General features: G+C 40.1%; 1 protein-coding gene and 1 long non-coding RNA gene across 3 annotated transcripts in view; one reads left to right on the forward strand and one right to left on the reverse strand.

Moving 5' to 3' along the window:
• LOC145412263 (uncharacterized) overlaps window positions 1-24478 on the reverse strand; it is a 42952-nt gene that overhangs the window by 2207 nt on the left and 16267 nt on the right. The gene's annotated exons all lie outside the window — the stretch shown is intronic.
• On the forward strand, window positions 1961-14452 carry mRpL28 (mitochondrial ribosomal protein L28). 2 transcript variants are annotated; one of them, XM_080282213.1, is made up of 8 exons: window positions 1961-2099; window positions 3489-3694; window positions 5059-5163; window positions 6935-7088; window positions 10487-10630; window positions 11109-11275; window positions 12497-12550; window positions 14177-14452. In XM_080282213.1, exons 2-7 carry the CDS (start codon window positions 3489-3491, stop codon window positions 12546-12548), a joined length of 828 nt encoding a protein of 275 aa, XP_080138339.1. In that variant the 5' UTR covers window positions 1961-2099; the 3' UTR covers window positions 12549-12550; window positions 14177-14452. The 2 variants fall into 2 exon arrangements, with proteins under 2 accessions (XP_080138339.1, XP_080138338.1); XM_080282212.1 differs by lacking the exon at window positions 14177-14452 and having other exon boundaries at window positions 12497-12858.

Genomic DNA, 24478 nt, shown 5'->3' on the forward strand with positions numbered 1-24478 from the left:
TGAATGAAGAGATGGGAGGTAAGGTGGGACTTGAATTTATTAGTGTTGTGATTAGAAAGGGTACTTTGAGATAGTTTGGGTGTGTGAAGAGGATGGAGGATGACAAATGGGTGCAGAGGGTGAGAGTTGTGAATGTTCAGGGTAGAGCTTTAAGAGGCAGACTGAAAAAGACCTGAGATGAAATCACTGTGTGTGACCACAGGGATAAGGAACTGAACAGGGAGGCTGCTAGAACTTGAGCAGAATGGAGAGCCACTATTGGGTGACCAAGGTCAATGCATGCAAGGATGTTTGATCAATGAATCAAAACAAAACAATATACGGAATGAAAGAGGTACTGTAATGTACTAGAGAATCTTCTTGACTGACAGGAATATGAACTTTGGATAACATGTTCTGGATCATCCCCCTTACCTACTGGTGTGCAGGTGACGACTCATATTCATGCTATATTTTTTACTTTGACTTAGATTTTATCCTTTGGCAGATTAATTTCATATACCTTAGTGGGCAATACGATGGCTTTGCATCCTTTCAATAGCAATTTTTCATGACTAGCATCATGTTTTAGTACTAATGCCAAGTTTTCTTTGCGATCACACCTTGAGAACTGATCTCATGGCTGATTTTTAGTACCCTCTCCATCAGTTGTTGGTTTATCGTCACTTTCTTAACCCCATGAATCAGGTGATGTATAGTGTTGGTTTATATTTGTAAGGAGAAAGCGGTGATATTTTAAAATAATTCCCAAACAAGATTGGAAAGAGATAGATATTGTTTGGCAAAGAACAAGGAGGTGCAAGCATGTGGGTGTTTGGTGACATAAACTGTGACACCAGGGAATGATTTATCTTAATGGAGAGGAGAGGTTATAAAACCTAAGTCCACTGTGTCTAATGCATATGAAGCCAGGGGATCATGTGGACTACAGCCAGAAATTTGTACATCTAGCACACTTGCACTCTTTTGAGTTTGTGGAAAGAAATTAAGTGGGTGCTGAAGTCAGGGAATAAGAAGGCCCACTAACAGAAGCCCAAATTACTTATACTGTACTCTCCCTCTATGATCACTATTATTCACTATATCCTCGTGCCTATTGCAAGTGTCTGTCTCTAAAATACAGTATATACTACACTGGGCTGCTTTATGTTGAATTTAAGGACTACAGACCATACTAAAATGAAAGACTTTTTTAGTTGATGGTAGCGATTCATGTGTCATAATCTTTTGCCTTTTCCTTTCTTAAACCATCTTGGAGGTCTCCATACATGACCTCTTCTGAAGTTCTCCTCAGTCTACCCCTTCAGAGGCAAAAAATGTGACCACCCTCAGCAATCATCCTCTCCCTTCCCCTTGACATATCCAAGCCATCCTAATTTACCAGTCTGCATCACTTCTTTGGCATCGTTTATGCCTAGTTTCTCCGTTAGCATACTGTCATTCAGTGATTTCGTACTCACTAGCCCAAAAAAAAAAAAAAAAAAAAAAGGTTGGATGCAAGGATTTCTGTTCCCCTAACTGAAATAACAAATTTCAGTGTATGTATGAGGTATCCTTAGTATTATTCCAGAGGAAATTATGACAAGAGGAAGTAGTTTAACCTTGTGGCTGAACAGTCTGGCGATACAGCAGGTTAAAAATTATTTCTGATTTTCCAATTCTCAGGAGAATAAATACACAAATAGTTCGTTTCTTTCTTGCAAAGCAAAATTTACTGACAAAATTATAAAGGGATGAGGAAACAGTGAGAATGGAAAGTGGCGGGGAAGTTTCTATGTTTTGACTTTTGAAGGGGAATAGAATTGATGGGGTAATGCGTGGGAGCCGTTCTCGCAGTAATCGAGGTTATCTTGGGTGTTGCTGCTGTATTTGCCATTTTTACTACGAATATTTGAGTATCCCGTGGGACGTGCTTTTGGGCGCAAAGTATGTGAAGACTCAATAGCCGAAATGGATACTGAAAAAATGTAAACAATTCTCGCTGATGCTGATCGTGTGTAGCTGTGGAGCCGGGATTGTCACGTAGGCACCAACTCAACCAAATTTTATCTTCATCTACCAAATTTGATCCAGAACAGGAGTGACAGGAGTACCCGACGGTAAACTTGCATGAGTTACTGCAATAGATTTCTTAAGCTACTGTATATTGCTTATATTAATTTTCCTATGTACCGGTCCCAGCTTTTTGTCGGTGGTGTTTTTGCATATTATGTAAAGCCACATAATTTAAGTTTAATGTAGAGGTATGTACCTAACCTGGGTATTCATCAGGTTATTCCTTCATGAGTTATAATGAAAAACAAGCAAACATACCAAACCAAACTAACAGTAAAAACCATATCCTGCCTACCTGTTCTAGATGTATCCTAATTAGTTCACTTTAACAATGTTCAGAATTAATTTCCATCTGCCACATGCTATACATGCTGAAACGGAAACAAAACCACAGTCTGTGTCCAAATCTGACAGCATGGAATTGAAAAACTAGTAGCATTATTGTATACAGACATTAGGCATCTTATACCTAATTTGTGAGAGAAACATCACAGAAGAACCATTCTGTACATGATGAAAGACAAAATATTGAAGAAAGAATTGTCTCCTGTCATCCACATGCCATCAAGCATCCTTCCGCACTGTTACAACATCCACATCTACAATAATTTTAAGGGACCTGCTTATCTGATGACGTTAACTGTATAGGTATTATAGGATAGCTAGCTACTTCATTCTGGAATCATTAATTTGTCTGGAATGGGAAGTAGAATAGGCAAAAACATAAGTAACAGGGGTCAGTTTTTGGTAGTTCACATCACTTGAACCAGGAAATCTGACACAGTCATGTTTTAGACCACATTACTTTGAATCAGTTTCACTCTTGTTTTCGGAAATGTATATTTAACATGAAAATCCTATACCTTATTTAATTACCTCGAATCTCCATCGACGTCTGCCAATAGCCAGCCTTATTTAATGTTCCTAATGTGCATTTTTAAAATTTGAAAGCTGGCTGTCAAATGCAAATGAGGTTAAGTTGGATTAGACTTGGTTTGGTTAGGGTAGGTTTGGTTAAATCATTAAGTTTCTCATTGCTTTTACATGCGATACACTGACGCATCCAGTTGGGACGGTGGTTGGTAAACAATGTGGCCAGTTGGAGAGACTGTCAGTAAACATTGCCGTGTGTGGCCTGGCTACGTAACTATGCAAAAATAGGTATATTTTGCCTTGGGTAGGTGTAATCTCCAAAACGAGTGATTGTAGGAAAAATTGAAGCTCAGATTCATTCAGATCACACTAAAATCAACCAGAAAAAAATGTTATTTGTTTCAAAATCAAGTGATGTGAACTACCAAAAAGTGACTGTAATAGGTTTTGTAACATCAGTGCATGTAGAGTTCATCCTCCATGTTTGATTCTCCAAATACATTGTTGCTCAAGATGTCAATTCAGATAAGAAATTAATTGCAACCTCATTTTATTTGCAGATGGGGAGCAGACTACCCATTCATGTTCTTCATGAGGCACTGACAAAGCCGTGGGTGAAGTTGAGAATGTTTCAAGGTGATAGTTATCTCAGCAGAGTACCAGAGCACTATAAAAAGTTCTTTTGGGAGTGGAAATGTTCACCTAGAACACCAGTCCACTATATCCCCACACCTGGAAATTTTGAGAAACTCCCAGATGGTACAATGTAAGTACAGTAACTGCATAGTATGAATTGCAGTGTGCTAGTTCTGTAATGAATCCAGTAAGTTATAGGAACCATATTTGTATTTACCTTAACTTGGCCCTGATTTTCATCCTTTTGGAGTTTATTTTATTTGTGGTAGGTGGGGGTGCTCACCATCCTCTCAACTCGATGAAATGCTGCTTTGGATGTCTGCCCTTTCCTCGCTTCTTTCCGTCCTCATGTGTTTCTTTCCTCTTTCCTCTTTCTTCTGCCTTTGGGTTACTTTACACTTCCTCTTCTGTCTTTCTTTCCTTCATTCTTTCCTCTTCCTTCTGCCTATGGGTGATACTACACCAAGTCACCAGGAAACCATTTACTATGCTGGGTGGTAATCATATAGCCAAATTGTGGCACCTGGTGGTTTAGCGGGTAATAAGGCGCTCCAATCGGTTTGAGCCTGTGTAGGTTTATATCCATGGGGTGGTTGGGGTATATTGCTCACATAATGCCACTCAGGGATGAGTGAGGCTGGTCACTCTCATCTTAAATGTCAGGACCACCTTGGCTAGCCCCGGGTTCCTACAGCTCTCATAGGGTAACATAGGATTGGATGATGGATGGATGCAGTTTATTTTACATTGCTGAGTGGCAGACACAGACAATACTGTATCTCTTACATCCTTCCCGTAGCTATCTTTCTGTCTGTTGTCAGATGCTTGAGTCCTGTAAGGGGTGGCCACAAACAAATTGCCTCCATGTTGAGGCATCTTGTTTGTATTTTTAGTTGTTTTCTGGGGAGTGGCACTAACCCTCCACCAATCCACTTGTAGACATGTAGGGAACATGTGTTGGTTGGTTATAAGGTTACCACCCAGCTTTTTAAATATTTACAGGAAATCATTTGTCTTGCCACTCAGTGTAGAGCTACCCTGAAATAGAGTACCACTGAACTGTTATAACTTAGCATTCAAGATGGAGAGAGGGCAGTTTTGGGTTGTTAGAATAAAAGGAGTATAGCTTGCACATGTCAGGCAAGGGCAGGTGGCGTAACCTAATTACTGATCAGAGGAAACTAAGCTTAGCTACTCTTGTCCTTCAAATGACTTCTTTATTCAATGCCTTTATTTCACATCCATGCGAGACATGTAACTGGTGTTAAAAAAAAAAAAGCATCAGAGTACTGTATTCTCCTTTTCTCTTCCCAGTTAGATGACACTGAAATATTTCATACATGTCATCATACCTCGGAGTCATCATTCATACTTCCATAATTCATGCACTTATAATTATACAATACTGTATTCCTGTTTCTTACTTTCTCAGACTGCTTGTAACTGAGTCATCATTCATACTTCTAATTATATTCCTCCTTCTTGTTTTCTCAGACTACCTGTACAGAATCACCCCTTGCCCTTGCTGGAACCCAAGGAACTTCATGAAGGCATTTGGGGGGGTGAGGCTGTCGTTAAAGGATTTGTTAAGAAGAAGCGGTAAGTTCCCACTATGTGTGCTGTAAGGCATTAGCTGACTTTCTTTGAACCGACTGAAATTGCAAAGGGAAGGGCAGATCTCCCCCCCCCCCCTCCTTTTTTTTTTTTTTTTTTTCTTTTCTTTTGTGGTAGGTGGGGGCACTCACTCAGTGTAGTGCTGCATTGGGTGTCTGTCCTTTCCTCCCTTCCTTCCTCTCCTGCCTTTCTTTCCTTCATTTTTTCATCCTCCTTCTGTCTGTGAGGAACTTTACACTCCCTCTTCCATCTTTCTTTCCTTCATTCTTTCCTCTTCCTTCTGCCTATGGGTGACTTTACACTCCCTCTTCCATCTTTCTTTCCTTCATTCATTCCTCTCCCTCTTCTGTCTTTCCTTCATTCATTCCTCTTCTTTCTGCCAAAGGGTGACTTTACACTCCCACTTCCGTCTTTCTTTCCTTCATTCTTTCCTCTTCCCTCTGCCTATGGGTGATTTTAAACTCCCTCTTCTTTCTTTCCACCATTCTTTCCTTCTTCTGCCTGTGGGTGACACCACACTGATTGACAAGCCAAATGGCTTCCTGCACACCAGGAAACCATTGACTATGCTTGGTGGTAACCATATAACCAAATTATGGCGCCTGGTGGTTTAGTGAGTAATTATGGTGCTCCAGTCAGATAGAGCTGGTGCAGGTTTATGGCCAAGGGGTGTTTGGGGATTATTTGCTCACATAATGCCACTCAGGGATGAGTAATGTCAGGACCAACCTGCCAAGCCCTGGGCTGCTACGCTTCCAGGGGCAACATAGGATTGGATGATGATGATTTTTATGTATATATATTTTTCATTTCTTATTTTTATTTTTTAATAAACCTGAGAGTATAAAATATGAATTTGTCCCATACATTATACATTGCAATCGTCAGTAAAGTACTGTACTTCATTTCCTCATGAAGTTTTCTTATGTAAAGTAAGACAATTGGGTGCTTGCCTTTGCTTTCACTTTATTTTTCACTTTTTTAAAAAGAAGATCTAAATGCCTGGTACTGTAGTTGAGTGGTTAATATACTCCATTTGCACATACACCTTTGTGAGCATTGGTTTGACCCCTCAGAGGTGACTTTTTTTTCTTATATCGGATACTGTCAGCAGCGCGAGTAGATGGGTCATCCATCTATCCTAAAGTCTAATGGACTGTTGTAGCATGGCCTGAGGTGTCTGCCACTCAGAAAGAATAGAATGGAGTTGGCTGTTACTAATGAATGGTGGTTTACCCATATTTGCTTAGCACTAGTAAAAGTAATAGTAATAGTTCTACCGTTCTACTGTTTATGAGTTTCGTGTTTCTTATTTCTGGATTTTCCTGTCTGATTTATAATAATGACAAAAAGGAATGAAAATGAAATTTGGTTCTGTAAGAAAAAATTGTGATTAGTAAAGATTGAAGTGTTCAGTTGCATGTAATTTTGATGTTGATGCTAATGTCTATTAACCACTTCAGTCTGATGACATTTTTGTTACTTTGAATTCTTTACCTCTCAAGACTGTTGTATTCACACAAGAAACTTTGAACTGGAGGGGTTAGGTGCAGTCTTCCTTAATCTCACTTGCTACAACAGATCTCCTAGCTTTGGTGTTGTTGCTTTTTTTTCTTTTTAAGGGAATAATGCTAAGATGAGACTGATAAATTTAGTTGTTCCAGCATTCTGTTTAAGCCATTATTTTGCTGACTAGCCTACCCAGTTAGAGAACAAAAAAGGGAATTTGCTATATTATTAATTATTTTTAATTCAGAACAACAAGACGTGTTCCACGATACTGGGTGCCAACTCTGAAGTCATCTGTGGTCTACTCTGAAATACTTGACCGCTACATGCAGCTCACAGTCACCGAACGCACACTGAAGCTCATCGATCAGCATTTTGGATTTGATAACTACATTCTCCAGGTCAGGATCATATTTTTCTTCACTCTCCTTCTCTAAAGCATTTTTCTTTGAGAAACTGGTTAAATATACCGGAAATGTTCTGTCATGGTGATCTCTCACTGGGGACTTTCAGGAGGGAGCAGTGTGTTAGAGGTAAGGATGATGATTTAATTGTTAGAATCATCTGATTATTGATGTTAACCAGTGGTGGTAAAATGAACTGTATCACACTATTCATGATTGCTTTGTATCTGTGTCAATATATATATACAGTAATCACTCTACTTTCCGGACGCCCACTTTCCGGACATTGTGGGCCTGGATCATCGAAACCGAAAAATGGCCAAAAAAAGAAAAAATCCCAAAAAAATCCGAATTTTTTCCCACCCGTAATTTGAAATTGCCGCGCGGCACCAAACAGCTGCTCACACCATGGCCCCTTCACCCCCTCCTTCCTCCCCCCTTCCCCCTTCCCTGTCAGGATTGCCATTTGTTATTTTTCATTACCAAATGTGGGCCAATTTGGTAATGAAAAATTCGTTTGGTAATGAATCAGAATAATGCATTACCAAATGGATTTTTCACATGTATGAGGATACACAGGATGGAGATGATGGATTGTTTGCTCTCTCTTATTAATCTGCAACCCTACATAGTGTGAAATTAATCAACATGCTGTTAATTATAAGGAGAGTGATTACATGTATTTCCACTTGTATATATAATTAGTGAAGAATAAATGCTAGCTTTACGAATTTGATAATGAAAAGTTAAATTTGGTAATGAAAGTTGAGGAGATTGGTAATGTGGCCGTTGCGATCTGGCAACTCTGTTTCTCCGACATCAACAGTTATTCCCTAACTTCGATTGTGAATAGATGCTTATCGCACTGAAAGCCACACGTGCTCGTTTTTTGTGAATAAACAGTGAATATACTGCAATACCTCAGCTCTAGACCACATGGGATTTACAGTGTTGTGCAGTTTTAAGAAATTTGAATTTAGAGTGCAAAGGATCAACCGTGGAGTGCAAATTGGCAGTTTAAACTGGTGGTTAGACCTGCAGTGGTGCAGTTAAGAACAATGTGCAGTGTTAAACCATTATAACTCACAGTGCAAAGAATTAAGTGCTGCACAACACTGGATTACTGTACGTGCTTCAAGAGCGTTTTCACCACTGCCAAAACCTTAGAAAGGCAGCCACAAACGTGATGTAAGTACCATGGCTGAGGTACAGTCACTTCTAATTCCTCATTCTTTGGTTCCTTTTCATTTATTCCATGCTTTATGTCCATTATTGGTGTGAATAGGGTCTTAAATAGGTTTAAATAGGTGCTATGCATGTCCGGTAGGGAGTTATTTAGGTGGCTTTCAATGTTAGGCTGATTAGGGTCCATAAGTACCAGTCCAGGAGGCTGGTGCCGACTATCTGGACAGGACCACTTTCCGGACATGCCTTTGGCACTATTACGTCTGATAGTGGAGGGATTACTGTATGTATATATATCTATCTATCTATCTATTGCCAGACGCCTCAATCCCGTTTGGGGTGGCCACAAACAAATCGCCTCCAAGTCGCCCTGTCCCCCGCCATTTCACTGTATATATATATATAACCTTTCCTTTCCTCCATCCTTTTTCCTTCCATCCTCTTCTGTCTTTCTTTTCTTCATTCTTTCCTTGTCCTTCTGCCTATGGGTGACTCCCTCTTCTGTCTTTCATTCCTTCATTCTTTCCTCTTCCTTCTGCTTGTGGGTGACTCTACACTGAGTGACAAGCCAAATGGTTTCCTGTACACCAGGAAACCATTTACTACGCTGGGTGGTAACCATATAACCAAATTATGGCACCTGGTGGTTTAGTGGGTAATTATTGCACTCCAATTGGATTGAGCCGGTGAAGGTTCATATCCAAGGGATGGTTGGGGTTGATTGCTCACGTGATGCCACTCAGGGATGAGTGAGGATGGTCACTCTCATCTTAAATGTCGGGACCAACTTCCTAACCCCAGGCACCTACGCTCCTCATGGGGCAACGTAGGATTGGATGATGGATGGATATATATACAGGTATATATATATATCGTATATACAGTATACATACAGTTTAAGTAACCTCCCAATTATCCAGCATAATTCATATATATATATATATATATATATATATATATATATATATATATGTATGTATGTATATATATATATATATATATATATATATATATATATATATATATATATATATATATATATATATATATATATATAGTATACATACAGTTTAAGTAAACTCCCAATTATCCAGCATAATTCAGCCAAGGTCATCGCCTGATACTGCATAGTACCTCCCATCAACTCAGTATTCAGCACTGAGACAGATATTGCATCATTATCCATCTCAGCTTTCTATCCTAAAAACTTTCCCATGAGTAAAAGATGAAAATTAAGCATAAAATACAATAAGTAATGATGAAAACAATAATATGGAGCTGGTTGCCTTCTGTTTACAAGCTGAAATTGTAGAGAGGTTGGAATGGACCCAGGTTTGAATCCCTGCTGGGGCAGGGGACAGTTTAAGGATTTGAATTTCATAAAGCAGACTTTACTGATCTACCGGAAGACCTGCCATCAAAAATACCCCCGCTAATACCAGTACACCAGTCCTGTATGAGCCAGTCCTAACATGTATTCAGTATGAATGGTGGGTGTTAGTGCCGAAGTGATGACGATGTGGAGGTGTATATGTTGGAGGACTACTGGACCTTGGGAGCAGGCTGTGAAGCCTGTGCCCAGAGTCGGACCAAAAATATAAATAAATAAATAAATAAATAAACAAAAATAAAGTCAGATATTGCATAGAGCCGCCAGTTACGTCCCATTTTGGCAATGGATATTGCACAATTTCACCGGCTATTGGATTAATAAAGCCGGGCCAGGAGTGCCGGATGTTGTGACGACAGATAATTTAGAGTTTACTGTATATATACCAGTCTGTGATAGTTGTAGGTAAAGACAAATACTGTACTGTAACATATATATATATAGTGTATGAATTATTCTGTGATATGGATGAAGAGGCATGAAGGTAATTTTTTTCAGTGACTTTTGAGTAATTGGGATTATGTGTCAGTCGTTAGACAGAAATAGATGCAGGATTGTTTAGTACCACTATTATACACCATCTTTTTCCCATTTCCAGATCTTGCCTCAACATTTTTTCTTGGGAAATGGGATTAAGGTGATGATTATCATAATAACACACTTCTCTTTCGTGTTCTTGTTTCCGGATTGCACCTCTCTCCATCTCTAGGTTGGAAAAGGGAAGGTGATCATATGCATGGAAAATAGGGTTGTTGGCAATTTACATGTGAAATAGAGTTCAGATGATGGTTGTATGTTTCATATGCATTGCTAATTCCAGACCTCGGCAGCTGATTTGATGTCACAGCTGGCACTGAAAATCAAGCGTGAGATGTTGCTAGCGCTGGCCCGAGAAACATTGCACCCTGACAACCCAGCCAAGAGAGAGGAGATGCTGGAGAGATATCGGGAATACATAATACAGGTGAGTAGGCCTATATCCTTCACATGGTTTATTGGGGTTATATTATTGAGTGTATGAGAAAGAGAGGTATGGGAGTTGATGAGGCTAGGAAATTGAGAGAAGACTGAGTTGGTTGGGTGCTGCTGGAGTGGCACTGGAATACTGGTACTTGATACTGGTGATTTAACATGTATGCTTCCATTGTTATATCAACGAGTGTGTAAGAAAGAGAATTATGTTGAGGCTAATGAATTGACAGATTAAGTTGGTTGAGTGCTGCCATAGAGGTACAAGGAGTACATGATGACCAATGACCGAGTTTATATCATTTGTTTGGTATATCAGTGTATGTGTGTGGAAGAGAAGTATGGGAGTTGATGAAACTACGGAATGGACAGGGGATCAAGTTGGCTGGGTGAGTTTTGTGTGGAGGAATACATGATGGTAATGATAAAAGCGACTCTAGTGATTACATTGTGTACCCTTATTACTTAAACAGGAGGAGGAAGCTGAGTGGTATGGACTTAACCCGAGGGAGGCAGCTACCAAACAGAAGATCCTGGAAGCAGAAATGAATGCTCCAAGACCCCTCAAGCATGCCTTCAGGGCTGAGTTTATTGAGCACTTGAAGACCAGGAAGGAGGAACAATTAGAGGAGAGTGAAAGGTAAGTTTGCATGGCAGAGACAAGAAAAGGAGACAGTAGGGATAGGCAGAGGTGGGTGATAGATGAGCAGGCAGGACAGGTAGAAGGAAATTAGTAGAGGAGGGTGGAAGATAAGTGGAAAGTAATGGAAAGAGAGGTAGAGCAGGAATAGGCAGAGGAGAGTGGAGTATGAGTGGACAGAGGAGAAAGAAAGGTGGGAGCAGGAATAGGCAGAAGAGGGTGGAGTATGAATGGACAGTAGGAGAAAGAAAGGTGGGACAGCAAGAACAAACTGAGGAGGGTGAAGGAAGAATGAACGGTAGAGGAAAGAAAGGAGGGTGATTAGTGATCATGCAAGGCAAGGAGGAAGGAAACTGGGTAGCAAAGGAGAGTGGAGGATGAGCAAACAGAAGGGGAATGAGAATAAACTGCAACAAGGAATCAGAATGGTTGAATCAGTGTTGTTCCAGTAACATTCTGTATTGTCATGTCAGTCGTTAATGTAAAATTATTTGGCATAATCCTAAATTTTAAGTTACTGTACTCACAATTCCCCAAAGCTTAGGGAGATGCCACCTGGGGGCAGTTTAATTGAATGTAAGGGATTTTATACTTTGTTGTTGACATTATATTACCTCGCCAGGCATTATATTACCTCGCCAGGAGTCAGATGTAAGACTTACAGAATACATTTGCTCAGTGTAGTCTCTCATAAGCAAACTGGACCCCCCAAACCCCCAGGCAAGAGCTGTGTTAACTCTTGGCAATTCAGACCTGGTAGCAGTGTAAAAAGATGTGACCTACTACCTTCCACCCCTCAGCATTGCCCTTCAGTCTCTCACTCCCCTTCATTCTCACTTCTACTTGTGATATGCCGTTACTATTGCTGTAGCCTGGGAGGGTCCATTTCTCTTATAAGTGACTATCTTCAGCCCTTCAATCTGATAACATACTCGTCATCATCATATGGCCGCCAGTGGATGGTTTCATTCAGTTTTGGGTAAACCTCTTATAGTGAAGGGGAAAATAAGTCCATATCTAACCTCTCCAGTTTGAAAAGTCTCCAGAACTGAGGAAAGTTGTGTGTAAATAGCTTGATTAAAATGAAAAATACATAATCAGATTGAAGGGGTTAAGAGCTTTTCATAGTATGTACAGATATTAGTATTTTGATGTGATGTCAGTAGTAATTCATGACTTCCAGTATATACTCTCATTTCATTTCTTTCATTTCTTTTTCAGCTTATCAGGCAGTACCTGGCTATCCCGAGTGAATCCATTTGCCAAGTCGTAAATGTAAGGAAGAATAAATTGATCCACATTCTGTATAGATACTGTATGTATTTTTTCAGGTTTAAATTTAAAGGCAAATTTACCCATTGAATAAACTGCAGTGGTATTGTTGAAATGGTTATGCCATCCAGTATGACAATGGATGTACTGTATAGTTCTGTACTGGAAACATGTAAAAAAATACCCAGTTTCCTCATTAAAGCAGAGTAGATAATGAAGGCATTATATTTCCCATTCAAAGCATGACATACTGTATATATTTTGTAATGCTCCAGTTCTGCAGGTGAAGACCATGGTGGGAATATCATACACTGAGACCATAAATGAAAGCTTCTTAACTCCCTTAATACACTGATCATGTTTTTTTAAACATTATTTGTGGTGCTGCCAATATTATTATATTTAGCTTAGGAGAGTAGGGGGCTCCTTAACAGGAAACATGGTGTCATTTTAAGGTATTAACAGTAGGTTCGCACAGTACGCGTCATCACAGTGCGCGATTCGCATTGTGCGCGAGTGACCAAAAATCATAACCAAAAACCCTTGAATGCGCGAGTTTACCGCACAGAACGCGAGGCAGAGGCAAGGAGTGGCTCAAAAATGCCATTTTCTATTAGTGCGCGACGACCCCTCACACAGCGCGTCACGTGTCGTCATGTTGATGTGCAGAGTCAAGTTGAGCAGCCTAGTGTGATGGAAGGCAGGACTGAGCTGTGTATGTCAAACATTAGCAAGATCCTTGCTGCCGTGGATAAGCTCAAGGAACAGGAAGTGAGCAACCTAAGAACGGAGGAACTTCTGGTTGGTATCGACAAACTCTTCTGTTTCTACACAGACAGGGACAGGGAAGAAATAAACAGGAGAAGACAGACGCTCATAACAAGCTACACACAGCGGGCTCAAGTTAGTGAAATTGCGGAACCAGCGACATCGTCTGCTCCCGTTCCTGTTGAGGATGAAGAGGATGCAATGTCAAGAGTGTCAGCATTGGACTTTGAAGGGTTTATGGCCGAAGTGAGTGACTTTGATGCTCCTGGGGAAGGTGCTGAAGAGGAGTCTGTGGAGGGAAGTGTTGGTGCGGTGGGGAGTGCGGCGCTGTAAGTGTTGCCGCACCTCGGAACCCCTGTTATTTAAGGTCATCAGGCCTGTTGTCTACTGTCATTAAGGTGACTACCCATATTTTTGTTATTGTAACTATAGCTTTAGTACATTGTCTGAAAAATATGACCTTTATTATGTCTCTAAGGGCCAAAAAATGTCCAGGTATGAGGGGGTACCACCCATTTGTAATTATTCCCAGAAGATTATGTATTCCCAGTGCGCGAGGTTGTGGACCGCCCAGTCTCCTGTGCACTGTGCGAGCCTACTGTAGTTGATTTTAACTTGTATCATTTACTCAGTGGTGGGCATTAACACCTTAACCGTTAATCCGCTAATAACGGTGTTATTTTTTTGTTAATCCATTAATTTTTTAAGTTAGTGGATTATCGTTAACTTCTGTTAAAATTTCCATTGATTTTCGTTAATCCGTTATTTATTTTCTGTTACAGGTCACTTTAGGTCAGAAACGTTTTAATTTGTCATTTAAATCTTCAAATCGGTAGTGTCATAATGACTCTAAGCCAACAGAACTTTGGACTGTGGAGTGACCATAGACTCACAGTGATGGCGTTCAATCAAGTGCAGTACATCGCAAGAGTATCCCCTTGTCATAGTTGTTAACATCAGCAGGCCAAGAGGAGCCTGTTCTCCCTGGGGAAGGACATCATCAGAGCCAAGAGGTCCAAGTTGTCTGATGAGAAATTCAACATGTTGATGTTAATGAAGGAGAACGAGCACCTGCCTGTGAGGCAGTGATAACCTAATTGAGTGAATGTGTCATTTGCATTTCTATTAAGTTTGAATTCTGACTGTATTTTAAAAATATTTTGGAGTATTAATAAAACTTTTCTAGATTTAAGAGTGTCTTTAACAAAGGAAAACGGAGTTTCATATGTAAAAAGCAAAAATTAGCAAGTAGCGGATTAGTGGACTATCAAATTAGTGATTAGGCAAGCTAATGTTAAAAAAAAAAAAAAAAAAAAACGCGTATTAACGGTTCATTTCCGTTATTGGCGGAAATATTGGATTAACTTTAACAGAGCTACTTGATGGATTAACTGATTCACAGTTAATGAAGCTAACGTTTTTCATTAACTTGCCTGCCACAGCATTTACTTCCTGTTTTCTAAGGGTAGGTTTCTAGTATTTATTATTTAGGTAAAACCAGTTGATCATGTCACAAATTAAAATCAGCCACATCATTTACTTTAGCAAGAACATGTCCTATTTTCCTTTTGTCTTTGGATCCTGCCAACCCATTTAAAATAAGGGGGACTATGGTGTAAAACTTATGAGTGTAAGACATATAATGGCTCTGTATTCTTTGTAAAGGATGCATTAATACAAAGGACAGTTAACAAATTGTATGTCAAAGTCAGGCCTAGAAGTGTGTTAGTGCTCTCCTCCAGGAATATTTTCTAGTAAGTCCCGGGTCATTTATTCATCTAAGGGAAATGCCCACCATGAAAAGAATTAACCTATCTATCTATCTGTCTATTGCCAGACGCCTTAATCCCTTATACGGGGATTTGTTAAAGTTCATGTTGGTCGGTAAACTTCCAACATCACGGTGATATAACTTCTAATGCCCCCCCCACCCCCCTGCAATTGACTGGAGATTGTTGTGTGTTGGTGGAGCGCACTTGGGCTGTGGATTAGCTTCTGTGTATAGGTAGGTTGTGTTAATCTGGAAGGGGAATTTCTTGCTGACACTGCTTCTTGGTGCATTAGCTGGAATGCTTGAGGGCAGAGGTCTATAGCAAGTAAACTCGTGTAGTATTAGTTAGAAGAACACTGTGCACAGGCTGATAATCATTCTTATTAGGCCACCAATCCAAACCTGGTGTGCATAAGATGAGTGGTAAGTCCAGGGCTTCATCTTCGCCAACCTTACAAGGGTATCAGTTTTGAGAATGTCACCATTTTGTTTCCAGTTAGATTTTAACCTCCATTTTGAACGTCATGGTTACTATTTAAACTCATGCATCAGTCTGAGGTTATTAAACACCGGTCTTGGAGAACAATATTCAGTTCACAACCTCGTTAGGGTCGATCACTTATTTTTTTTACTGAAAAAGTATATATTATATATATATATAATATATATATATATATATATATATATATATATATATATATATATATATATATATAACACTGTGGAGCCTCTGTGGTACGGTGGTAAAGTGTGCGTTTTCGGACACTAGAGAACAAGGGTTCGCGCCCCGCCAGGGTATTAAACTTTGGGAGCGTTCTTCTGGCCACGTACTGCATTGGCGGACATAAGAGGTGCTGTGGTTGAACCAGTGTCGCATACTATAAAGTATGCTTGCACAGTCGGCTTGCGCGGGCCTATTACACTTGGTTCACAGACTACACACACATCCAAAGCCACTCCAACACTACAATACACTTGCAAGCACTTCTCACCCTACATACAATCTCTACCAGACAGCCTAAGCCACTTGGTAGAGATACATTGACTATCGTTCCCGCTTCGGCTGGGATAGGCCGGTCCTGCAGTGGACACTCAAACGGCTGGTGAGATGAGATGAGATATAAAACTGTAAAGGTGGCTGAGTATGAGGCACCTACGCACCTACCCCTGACCAGCATACAACAATAAAGCAGTGAATGCATCATGCAAGCAATGATAATGCACGTCGTTCAAAATCTAAACATTTACAGGTTTCTGGAAGGTAGTAATATATTGTAGATTAGATAACACGAGATTTATTGATCCTGACACGGACATAATAAAACTGTTTTGTTAGTGCAAGAACTGTAGATTCGGCAATAAATTTGTCTGGTATCGGCTACCTTCCATTGCCGTAAGACGTGGCATCCTAGCGTGTCCTTATGGCAACATCCGGCAGCTGTCTAGGAGCAGCAGGTGAGCTGAGCGGTCACGGTGTCTGCCAGTCGCCTTGCTGCTGTGGTTTGAGAAGGTTGTGGTGCAACGTGCTGCCCGCTGGGCATTTACTGGAGCATTATTTCTTTGTCAGCTTGGTATGTGTTTGCAGTACATTTGTGAATTTCGTGTGCTTGTACTGTATGGAAGTGGTGATCGGTGTTTTGAATATTACTGGATTTTGTACAGTATGTAAACAAAGATGCGACAAGTCCGTCAGTTGCGGGGCGTCCCAAGTTGCTTCTTTCAGCATCCATCATCGCTAACCTCAGACAAAGCTGCATGGTTTTCTATAATGGAGTCGGTGTACAGAGGCATATATTACTAGTCCGTGTCCGCCCTCTGTCTCTTCTCAGACTCCTGATTCGATCATAGCCCAAGTAGACTGGGATGCCAAGTCGAAGAGTTCAGAGGAGAGCGCATCCTTGAAAATGACCGAGTATTTTTGTATTTATATTTTGGATATACGTAAATTTTGAATATTAACTTACATGAGTTTGGTAGTAAGGGGCAGTATCACTTTGGACATTTTATGGATAACATGTTGAGAATTCCCGTAAGCACTACTTCAGATTGTCTTTTGATTCGTATCTCATTTCGGTTTCATTGCCTTCCCGGTCTTCAGCATCCTTCCCTCCCCCCTCCCCTCCCACATACCCAAACCAATGTTGTCGTTCGCGGAGTTTCGTTTGCTAACGTCGAAAAACAAACTAACGACTGACATGCATACGGACGAGAGGGACGACATTCCACATCAGTGTGGAAAATATTACCACTGCTCATTCATGCTGTTTTTGAGCAATAAAAGGAATTTTAACCTGGGTCCAAGGAATTAACATGCAATGTTATTCAGATCCTAAACTGTTAAACCAGTGTTACGATGCCTTTGTTTATAATGGGCTACTGTTATCAAGGAAGTATTCGTCGTGGGCAACTGTCCCACCTGACGGCATCATTACTGCCTTTTAGAAAATTACTTGACTAGTTAAATACACGGACATACCAACCATTGGCATTCCAGACTATGAAATATTAAGGAACTGCGGAAGCACTTCTGTGATTCGTGTACAATTGACTAAGAAAATTTGGATGTGGGTACACACATTTGTCGCTGGCTATTTATCAGCATTAGGCTACTGAAGTTTAACAGTCTTAGTCATTTAACGTGCCTACATTTAGATCAAATTTTCCCCCTGGAGGGGGGGGGGAGAAGAATACTTCCCCAGTATCGCTGCTTGTAAGAAGCGACTAGAAGGGGCATTTTTGTCTCCAGTCTTCCAATCCTTACTGTCATCTTTTGCTCTTCTGTCCTACCTCTCGTCTTGATATTTCCGTGTTTCTTCCTGCTTTTATTTTCCCCCTTCTCCTACGGTGCCATATAGCCATATTATGGCATGGAGCATATTCTTCATTTTTCCTCTTAGATCAAAGATTAGTACGTTAAGCAACATTGGCCTGCTTCTATCACCAGCCAATATATGCTAAGTATTATTTAAAGAATGAAGGAAAAGTATCAAGGCATAGTCAGGTCTCGATGCACGGGGGGCCAAGTTGAGGCAAAGCAGTAATTTTGAGGGGCACAGTGCTGCACATTGTATACACATTAAATAATCCGAAATTTCAAATGGGAGGCCAGTGGGGTACCAAGGGTCTGACGAGGGGTTCGGATACCCCAGCACCCCCCCTTCTCCCCTTAGCTACGCCACTGTGTGAAGGGGCACGTGTGTGAGACTACACAAGACTTATGTACTTTCACACTGAGGCCGGAACCGAACATATTCAGACACAGGCTGTCAGATTGTGTAGGTCAGGGTTAAACTCGTAAATATTATGCCTTGTTTCACAGGCCAATTCTGCACAAACTGAAGCTTATTGCCACACGCCATGTAGTTGCCACTGAGAAACAGAATGGCCAGAAAGACAACCAGTAAAATGACATATTTGTTCATTTTTGATAGCCAGCTTGATGGGACAGTTTGCGCCCGAAGTACATTATGGCCTCTGTGAATGCATTCTAAATCTATACAACTTTTTAAAATTGGTGTGGTCATGGTATAAACTGCTACCTAATATACTGATGATCCTGTCACAACGATGACTCTATTTATTGTTAATTTATTACATATTCTTCTACCGACAGACTATTTACACTCAGCTTGAGATAACTCTCGTAGTGGTAGGGTCAGTAAAGCCTCTTTATAGGCTGACCTACCCAGTTCGAAAAATCTAAGCTGAATGAAATTGTTAGGAAGTAGCACTACGATGCTTCCTTATTGTTGCTGCTGATAGACAATTTTATTAATCTCTGAAGGGCTTAGTCGTAGTCCGTGATTTAATGAAGCCTAGCGATATGCATATCCTACCGTTCAAAAATTCTCACCTTTGCTGAAGAAAATCGTCTGGAGATGACAGCAATAACGCAAAACTACATTATCAGATCGAAAGGGTTAGAATAGACGTCATGATAGTGAAGGGGTTAAAAAAGGCTTTCTGGTCAGAGAGGCTGGCGGTGATGCGAGGCGGGTCGGGAGGAAACAGGTGAGGCAGGGAATGTGCCGTAGGGTACACACACACACACACACACACACACACACACACACACACACACACACACACACACACACACACACACACACTCCAGCACTCCTTTACCCTAGGTTGAGGGGGTGACAGGACAATACAACGTTAACCCCCCTTCCCACACACACACACACACACACACACACACACACACACACACACACACACACACACACACACACACACACACACTCTTATTCCCACTCACACACCCCTCTCACTTTTCTCATACAGTCTTCTTGCTTCCTTCATATTCTTTCCTCTTCACCCTCCCTTGCAATACTATCCTTACCTTTGACTCGTAATAAACGTCTTTGAAAGGACTGTCTGTGGGCTAATAGGTCTGTTGGTGTTTCCTTTCCTTTGTACTCCACTTGTCATAAAGACTTTGTAGTTACTTGTAGAGAAGTATATTTTAGACTTGTGGTCGAGCGGCTTTTATATCTTGTAGTAGTTTCCCCACCAGATATCATGTAGTGACGGGAGAGGTAAAGAATAGTATGGGACTATTTTTATTTGTCTTGGAAATATTAAACAGGTATAATAGTATAAGTCCTGGGTAGCTTCCTCCCTGTCTCGCTATCTCTCTCTCTCTCTCTGTTCTAAGGCTAATCTCCGTCTCGACCTCTCTCTAGGGTCGCTTGTCTCCTTCTGTCTAGCCTGTTCGGTGGCTAATCTCCGTCTGAGCTCTCTTTCCTAAATTCTGGTATAGCAGGGGTGGACTAGATCTTTGTTCACGAGAGGACTGCTGACAGCTAACTGCATCATCTCCTTACTGGCCGCTGTCGTCAGCTTTCCTCAGTGTTAAGAGTGTGTAAGCATGCTTAGCACTGCTCGATTCTCGCAGACACAACACCTTCTCATCATTTGACTTCCTGCTTCTATCTGTCTCTCTATCTATCTATTTATCTATCTATCTAGTATGATTTGCAATTATAATATGGAGACCTACCACATTGCTCAGCCGCGCAAAAATGGCGTACCATCGACATTTAATAGTTATAACATATTAATACATACTACATACACATTATAATGAACTTATAAGCTAATTAAGTGAAATACATAATATTGTAAAGTAACATAATTGTATGAATATTGTATACATATATTATTCATAGTAAATAGTGATTATTCAGTAATATTACATTTTAAATAAGTTGAATACATATTGGAATAAATGCAATGATTGTTGTATAACACTTTGTAAGACGTGCATGTACAACAGACGTACGCATATAATTGTGCAGTGGTAATACTGCTAGGTTATACATTACATATTTGAGTTATCACTTTAGTAATGTCTAATATTTCACCTAACTTGTATGATGATACTGGTAATATAGAATTGTGCTATAATTGTATGACTTATAATATTGTACTAACATTGTGGTACTACATAATTGTAACATTTTATGAATTGTTACCAAATATTGTGTTAATGCATAATTGTGTTGGCCTTATAATTGTAGTTACATAAAAGTTACATCTTGTTAATGCAACTGTTTTGTCGTTAAATAATTGTTACATATCGTTTATAGGTACATAATTGTTGTTAAAGTTACATAAAAGTTACATCTTGTTAATGCAACTGTTACATAATTGGCAAAGTGTAACATAATGCAATCGTTTGTCGTTACATAATTGTTACATATCGTTTGTAGGTACATAATTGTAGTTAGTGTAACATAATGCAATCGTTTGTCGTTACATAATTGTTACATATCGTTTGTAGGTACATAATTGTAGTTAAAGTTACATAAAAGTTACATCTTGTTAATGCAACTGTTACATAAATTGGTACATATTGTTTGTAGTTACATAATTATAATATGGAGTAACATAATTGTAATAACTGCAGTCCTAACATATGCTGCGGTCGATGATAGTGATGATGTGTCATGCCACTTGTTTGTGGAGACACAATTTGCTTTTTGTTTGTAGTTTATGTGGTATTTTGGCATATATAGTAACATTTACACTTATTTTCATTTGTTTGTTATGTGATCTTACTTTATTTCTCTTTTTTCCTTCTTACTTTTCTTTCTTTCTTTCCTTTCCTTTTCTTTTTTTTTTTGTTTTGTATGTATTGATTTTCCATAGTTTGTTTCTCTTTGCTTGTGTACGCTTTTTTCCATGTTGTTCATGGTTGCATAATTGCTGACTAATTTCCTTGAGATACTTTTTTAAAGTTTAGTTTATATTGCACAGATATTACTGAAAATGATATTATATAGTCCCATATTTTGTTATTTTATATAAAAAATATATACACTATATACAGTATTAACTATACACACTGACTTGTTGTTCACCTGTACCTGTCGTGGGTAATATGTGTGTCAGCACTGTGTGGAAATCATTGTCTTCACGATTGTGTTGAAGATGTTCACTCTTGCTAACGGCATTTGTGTTGGCCATTTTTTTTTTTTCTCTAGTTTACCTTGTAACTTAATTTGTCTGTTTCCACTAGGTAGCTTTAATTAATAAATGTTAAATACAGTTCTTTTAATTGCTCACTGAGTAACTGTGATTGTATATTTTCTTTATTACTTTGTAGATATAATTAATGTATAGTTGTATGTATGAAACACGTATTTTACGTAGGTATAAATGGTAACACTCGTTGGTAGTAAATAAATGTTATAATAAATGAATGAATATATACCGTGTAGAATATTTATTGTTGGTGCAAGTATTTAATGATTGAATTATGAAGATAATTGAAGTAGGTATGTGTATTTAAGCTGTAACTATACAATACGTTTTATATGTTTGTGCAGAAGCTTATTGTCTGTCACTGTGTATTGTATGAATGAAGTAACTATGTAACTCACTAATTTTTACCGTGGTGAAAATGGTGTGAGTGGTGGTGCAGGTGGTGTGTTGACTGACGTGGCGTCTGTTCAGCAAGCACGCATGATGACCTCAACTTCCCACACTGGTAGCTGTGGTGAGTGAATGAGTAGCGATGAGTAACTTGAGTGAAGACGAGTGAGTAAGATGAGTTGTGAATATGGACTTGGTGTTTGCTTCGTCGTCCTGACCTCTTCACACCTGCGTAAGCGTTGGGGGTTGGGTGGATGTAGCAGAGAGAGGAGGGTGAGGTCTGGTGGTTATGAGTTGTGAGTCGTCTCTCACTCTTCGTTTGTTTGTTTGTTTTCTTTCTTTCTTGATGTATTCTTGGTCCTTTTTTCTTGTGATTTACTCGTTGTGGGATGAAGACTGCCGCTTCTTGTAGGTGCGTGTAGAAGATTATACAGACGACGTAGAGTTGTTAATTGTAGTTGATTGTAGATGGTTGTAGTTGATTGTAGATGGCTGTAGTTCGCTTATTCGTCGTAGACTTGTAGACTATTTGCACTGTAGGCTGTATTTTGTAGGATTCAATGTAGAACTGAAGCTAATCTTGTAGTCTCGGTTGCTTTTGTAGAAATTTGCTTTTAATTCGGAGACGTCATGTAGTGACGGGAGAGGTAAAGAATAGTATGGGACTATTTTTATTTGTCTTGGAAATATTAAACAGGTATAATAGTATAAGTCCTGGGTAGCTTCCTCCCTGTCTCGCTATCTCTCTCTCTCTCTCTGTTCTAAGGCTAATCTCCGTCTCGACCTCTCTCTAGGGTCGCTTGTCTCCTTCTGTCTAGCCTGTTCGGTGGCTAATCTCCGTCTGAGCTCTCTTTCCTAAATTCTGGTATAGCAGGGGTGGACTAGATCTTTGTTCACGAGAGGACTGCTGACAGCTAACTGCATCATCTCCTTACTGGCCGCTGTCGTCAGCTTTCCTCAGTGTTAAGAGTGTGTAAGCATGCTTAGCACTGCTCGATTCTCGCAGACACAACACCTTCTCATCATTTGACTTCCTGCTTCTATCTGTCTCTCTATCTATCTATTTATCTATCTATCTAGTATGATTTGCAATTATAATATGGAGACCTACCACACACTTCCCTACATCTTTGTCGTGGAGTCTGGGGAGGATAGGACAGTCCCCCCTCCCTCTTCAACACACACACACATACACACACACACACACACACACACACACACACACACACACACACACACACACACACACACACACACACACAAAGTTTTCTCATACTCTTTCCTCTTGCCATTTCCCCTTACATACACTCACTCTCTCTCTCTCTCTCTCTCTCTCTCTCTCTCTCTCTCTCTCTCTCTCTCTCTCTCTCTCTCTCTCTCTCTCTCGCTCATAATAACTGGGAAACTTACCAAAAAAGCGACCATCAAAAACTCATAAACTTTTTTTTTTTTTTTTTTTGCGTCCCCTACTTACCTCCTTCCCTAATATCTCCTTCCTCTCCTCGCCCACATTTCCCTCCAGTTCTTCTCTGCCCTTGCTTTTCTCCTTCGTTCCTTTTCTCCTCCCTTCCTTCTCTCCTCTGTCTTTCCTCCTTCCCTCCCTCCACACCTTTCACTCATCTCGCGTATTCTTCTTTTTCTTGATTCCCTCTCCTATTCTCTCTGTCATTCTCCTTCCATCTTTTCCTTCCCATTACCATTCACTCCTCCACCGTCCCCCCTCCTCATCATCATCATCCTTATTCTCATACTTATCCTTCTCCTCCTCCTCCTCCTCCTCCTCATCATCATCATCATCATCATCATCATCATCATCATCATCATCATCATCATCATCATTTTCCTCCCCCTTCCTCCTCCTACTCCTTATAACCCTTCCCTTCATTTCCCCCTGTCTCTTCTCTCCTCTCCTCCTCCTCCCCCTGATCTCCTTTCCTACCCTTTTCCTCCCCTTCCGGCCACTAACGACCCGACTAAGCCATCAAAGTCACCCAAGCGAACCCAGTGACTATACTCCTTTCACCTTAACTTGGCCCAGGTTTTCGTCCATTTACTGCTCACTTCACGTAGCTCAGTGACAAAAAGATAATGCTACGGCTCTACGTCCTTTCCATAGCACTTCTTCGTTACTAGCATCATTGGCTATTCTAGTGTTAATCGATTCCTACACCTCGGTATTCTAGATGGATAGATGGCAATTTTAAGCCAAGTTAGACTAAAAGGAGTAGATATACAGTATAGCCTAGTAGTTTTTACACTAACTTGGCCTAAAATTGCAAACTGTCTGTCTTGAACGCAAGTTGTAGAATGTAGTGCTAGTCACAAAGAAGTGCCATGGAAAGGATGTAGAGCCGTAGTATTGTCTTGTTCCTAGCTACGCGAAATAAGCAACAAAAAGACGAAAATCTGGGCCAGGATAAGGTGAAAAGGGTACAGCATTAGGGGCTTCGATAGTAGGTTGTGTGTCTCAGATTCCGGAGTCCTGAGTTGAAGCACCAGTCTGGTCAGTG

This window comes from Coenobita brevimanus, chromosome 92, assembly GCF_032717465.1.
Source record: "Coenobita brevimanus isolate Jiangsu-jjx chromosome 92, ASM3271746v2, whole genome shotgun sequence".
NCBI lineage: Eukaryota > Metazoa > Arthropoda > Malacostraca > Decapoda > Coenobitidae > Coenobita > Coenobita brevimanus.

Coding starts and splice junctions, on each gene's coding strand:
- mRpL28 (XM_080282213.1), top strand. CDS start 3,489: ATGGGGAGCAGACTACCCATTCATGTTCTTCATGAGGCACTGACAAAG. Junction 5,164..6,934: donor GGATTTGTTAAGAAGAAGCG/GTAAGTTCCCAC, acceptor TTTTTAATTCAG/AACAACAAGACGTGTTCCAC. Junction 11,276..12,496: donor CAATTAGAGGAGAGTGAAAG/GTAAGTTTGCAT, acceptor TTTCTTTTTCAG/CTTATCAGGCAGTACCTGGC.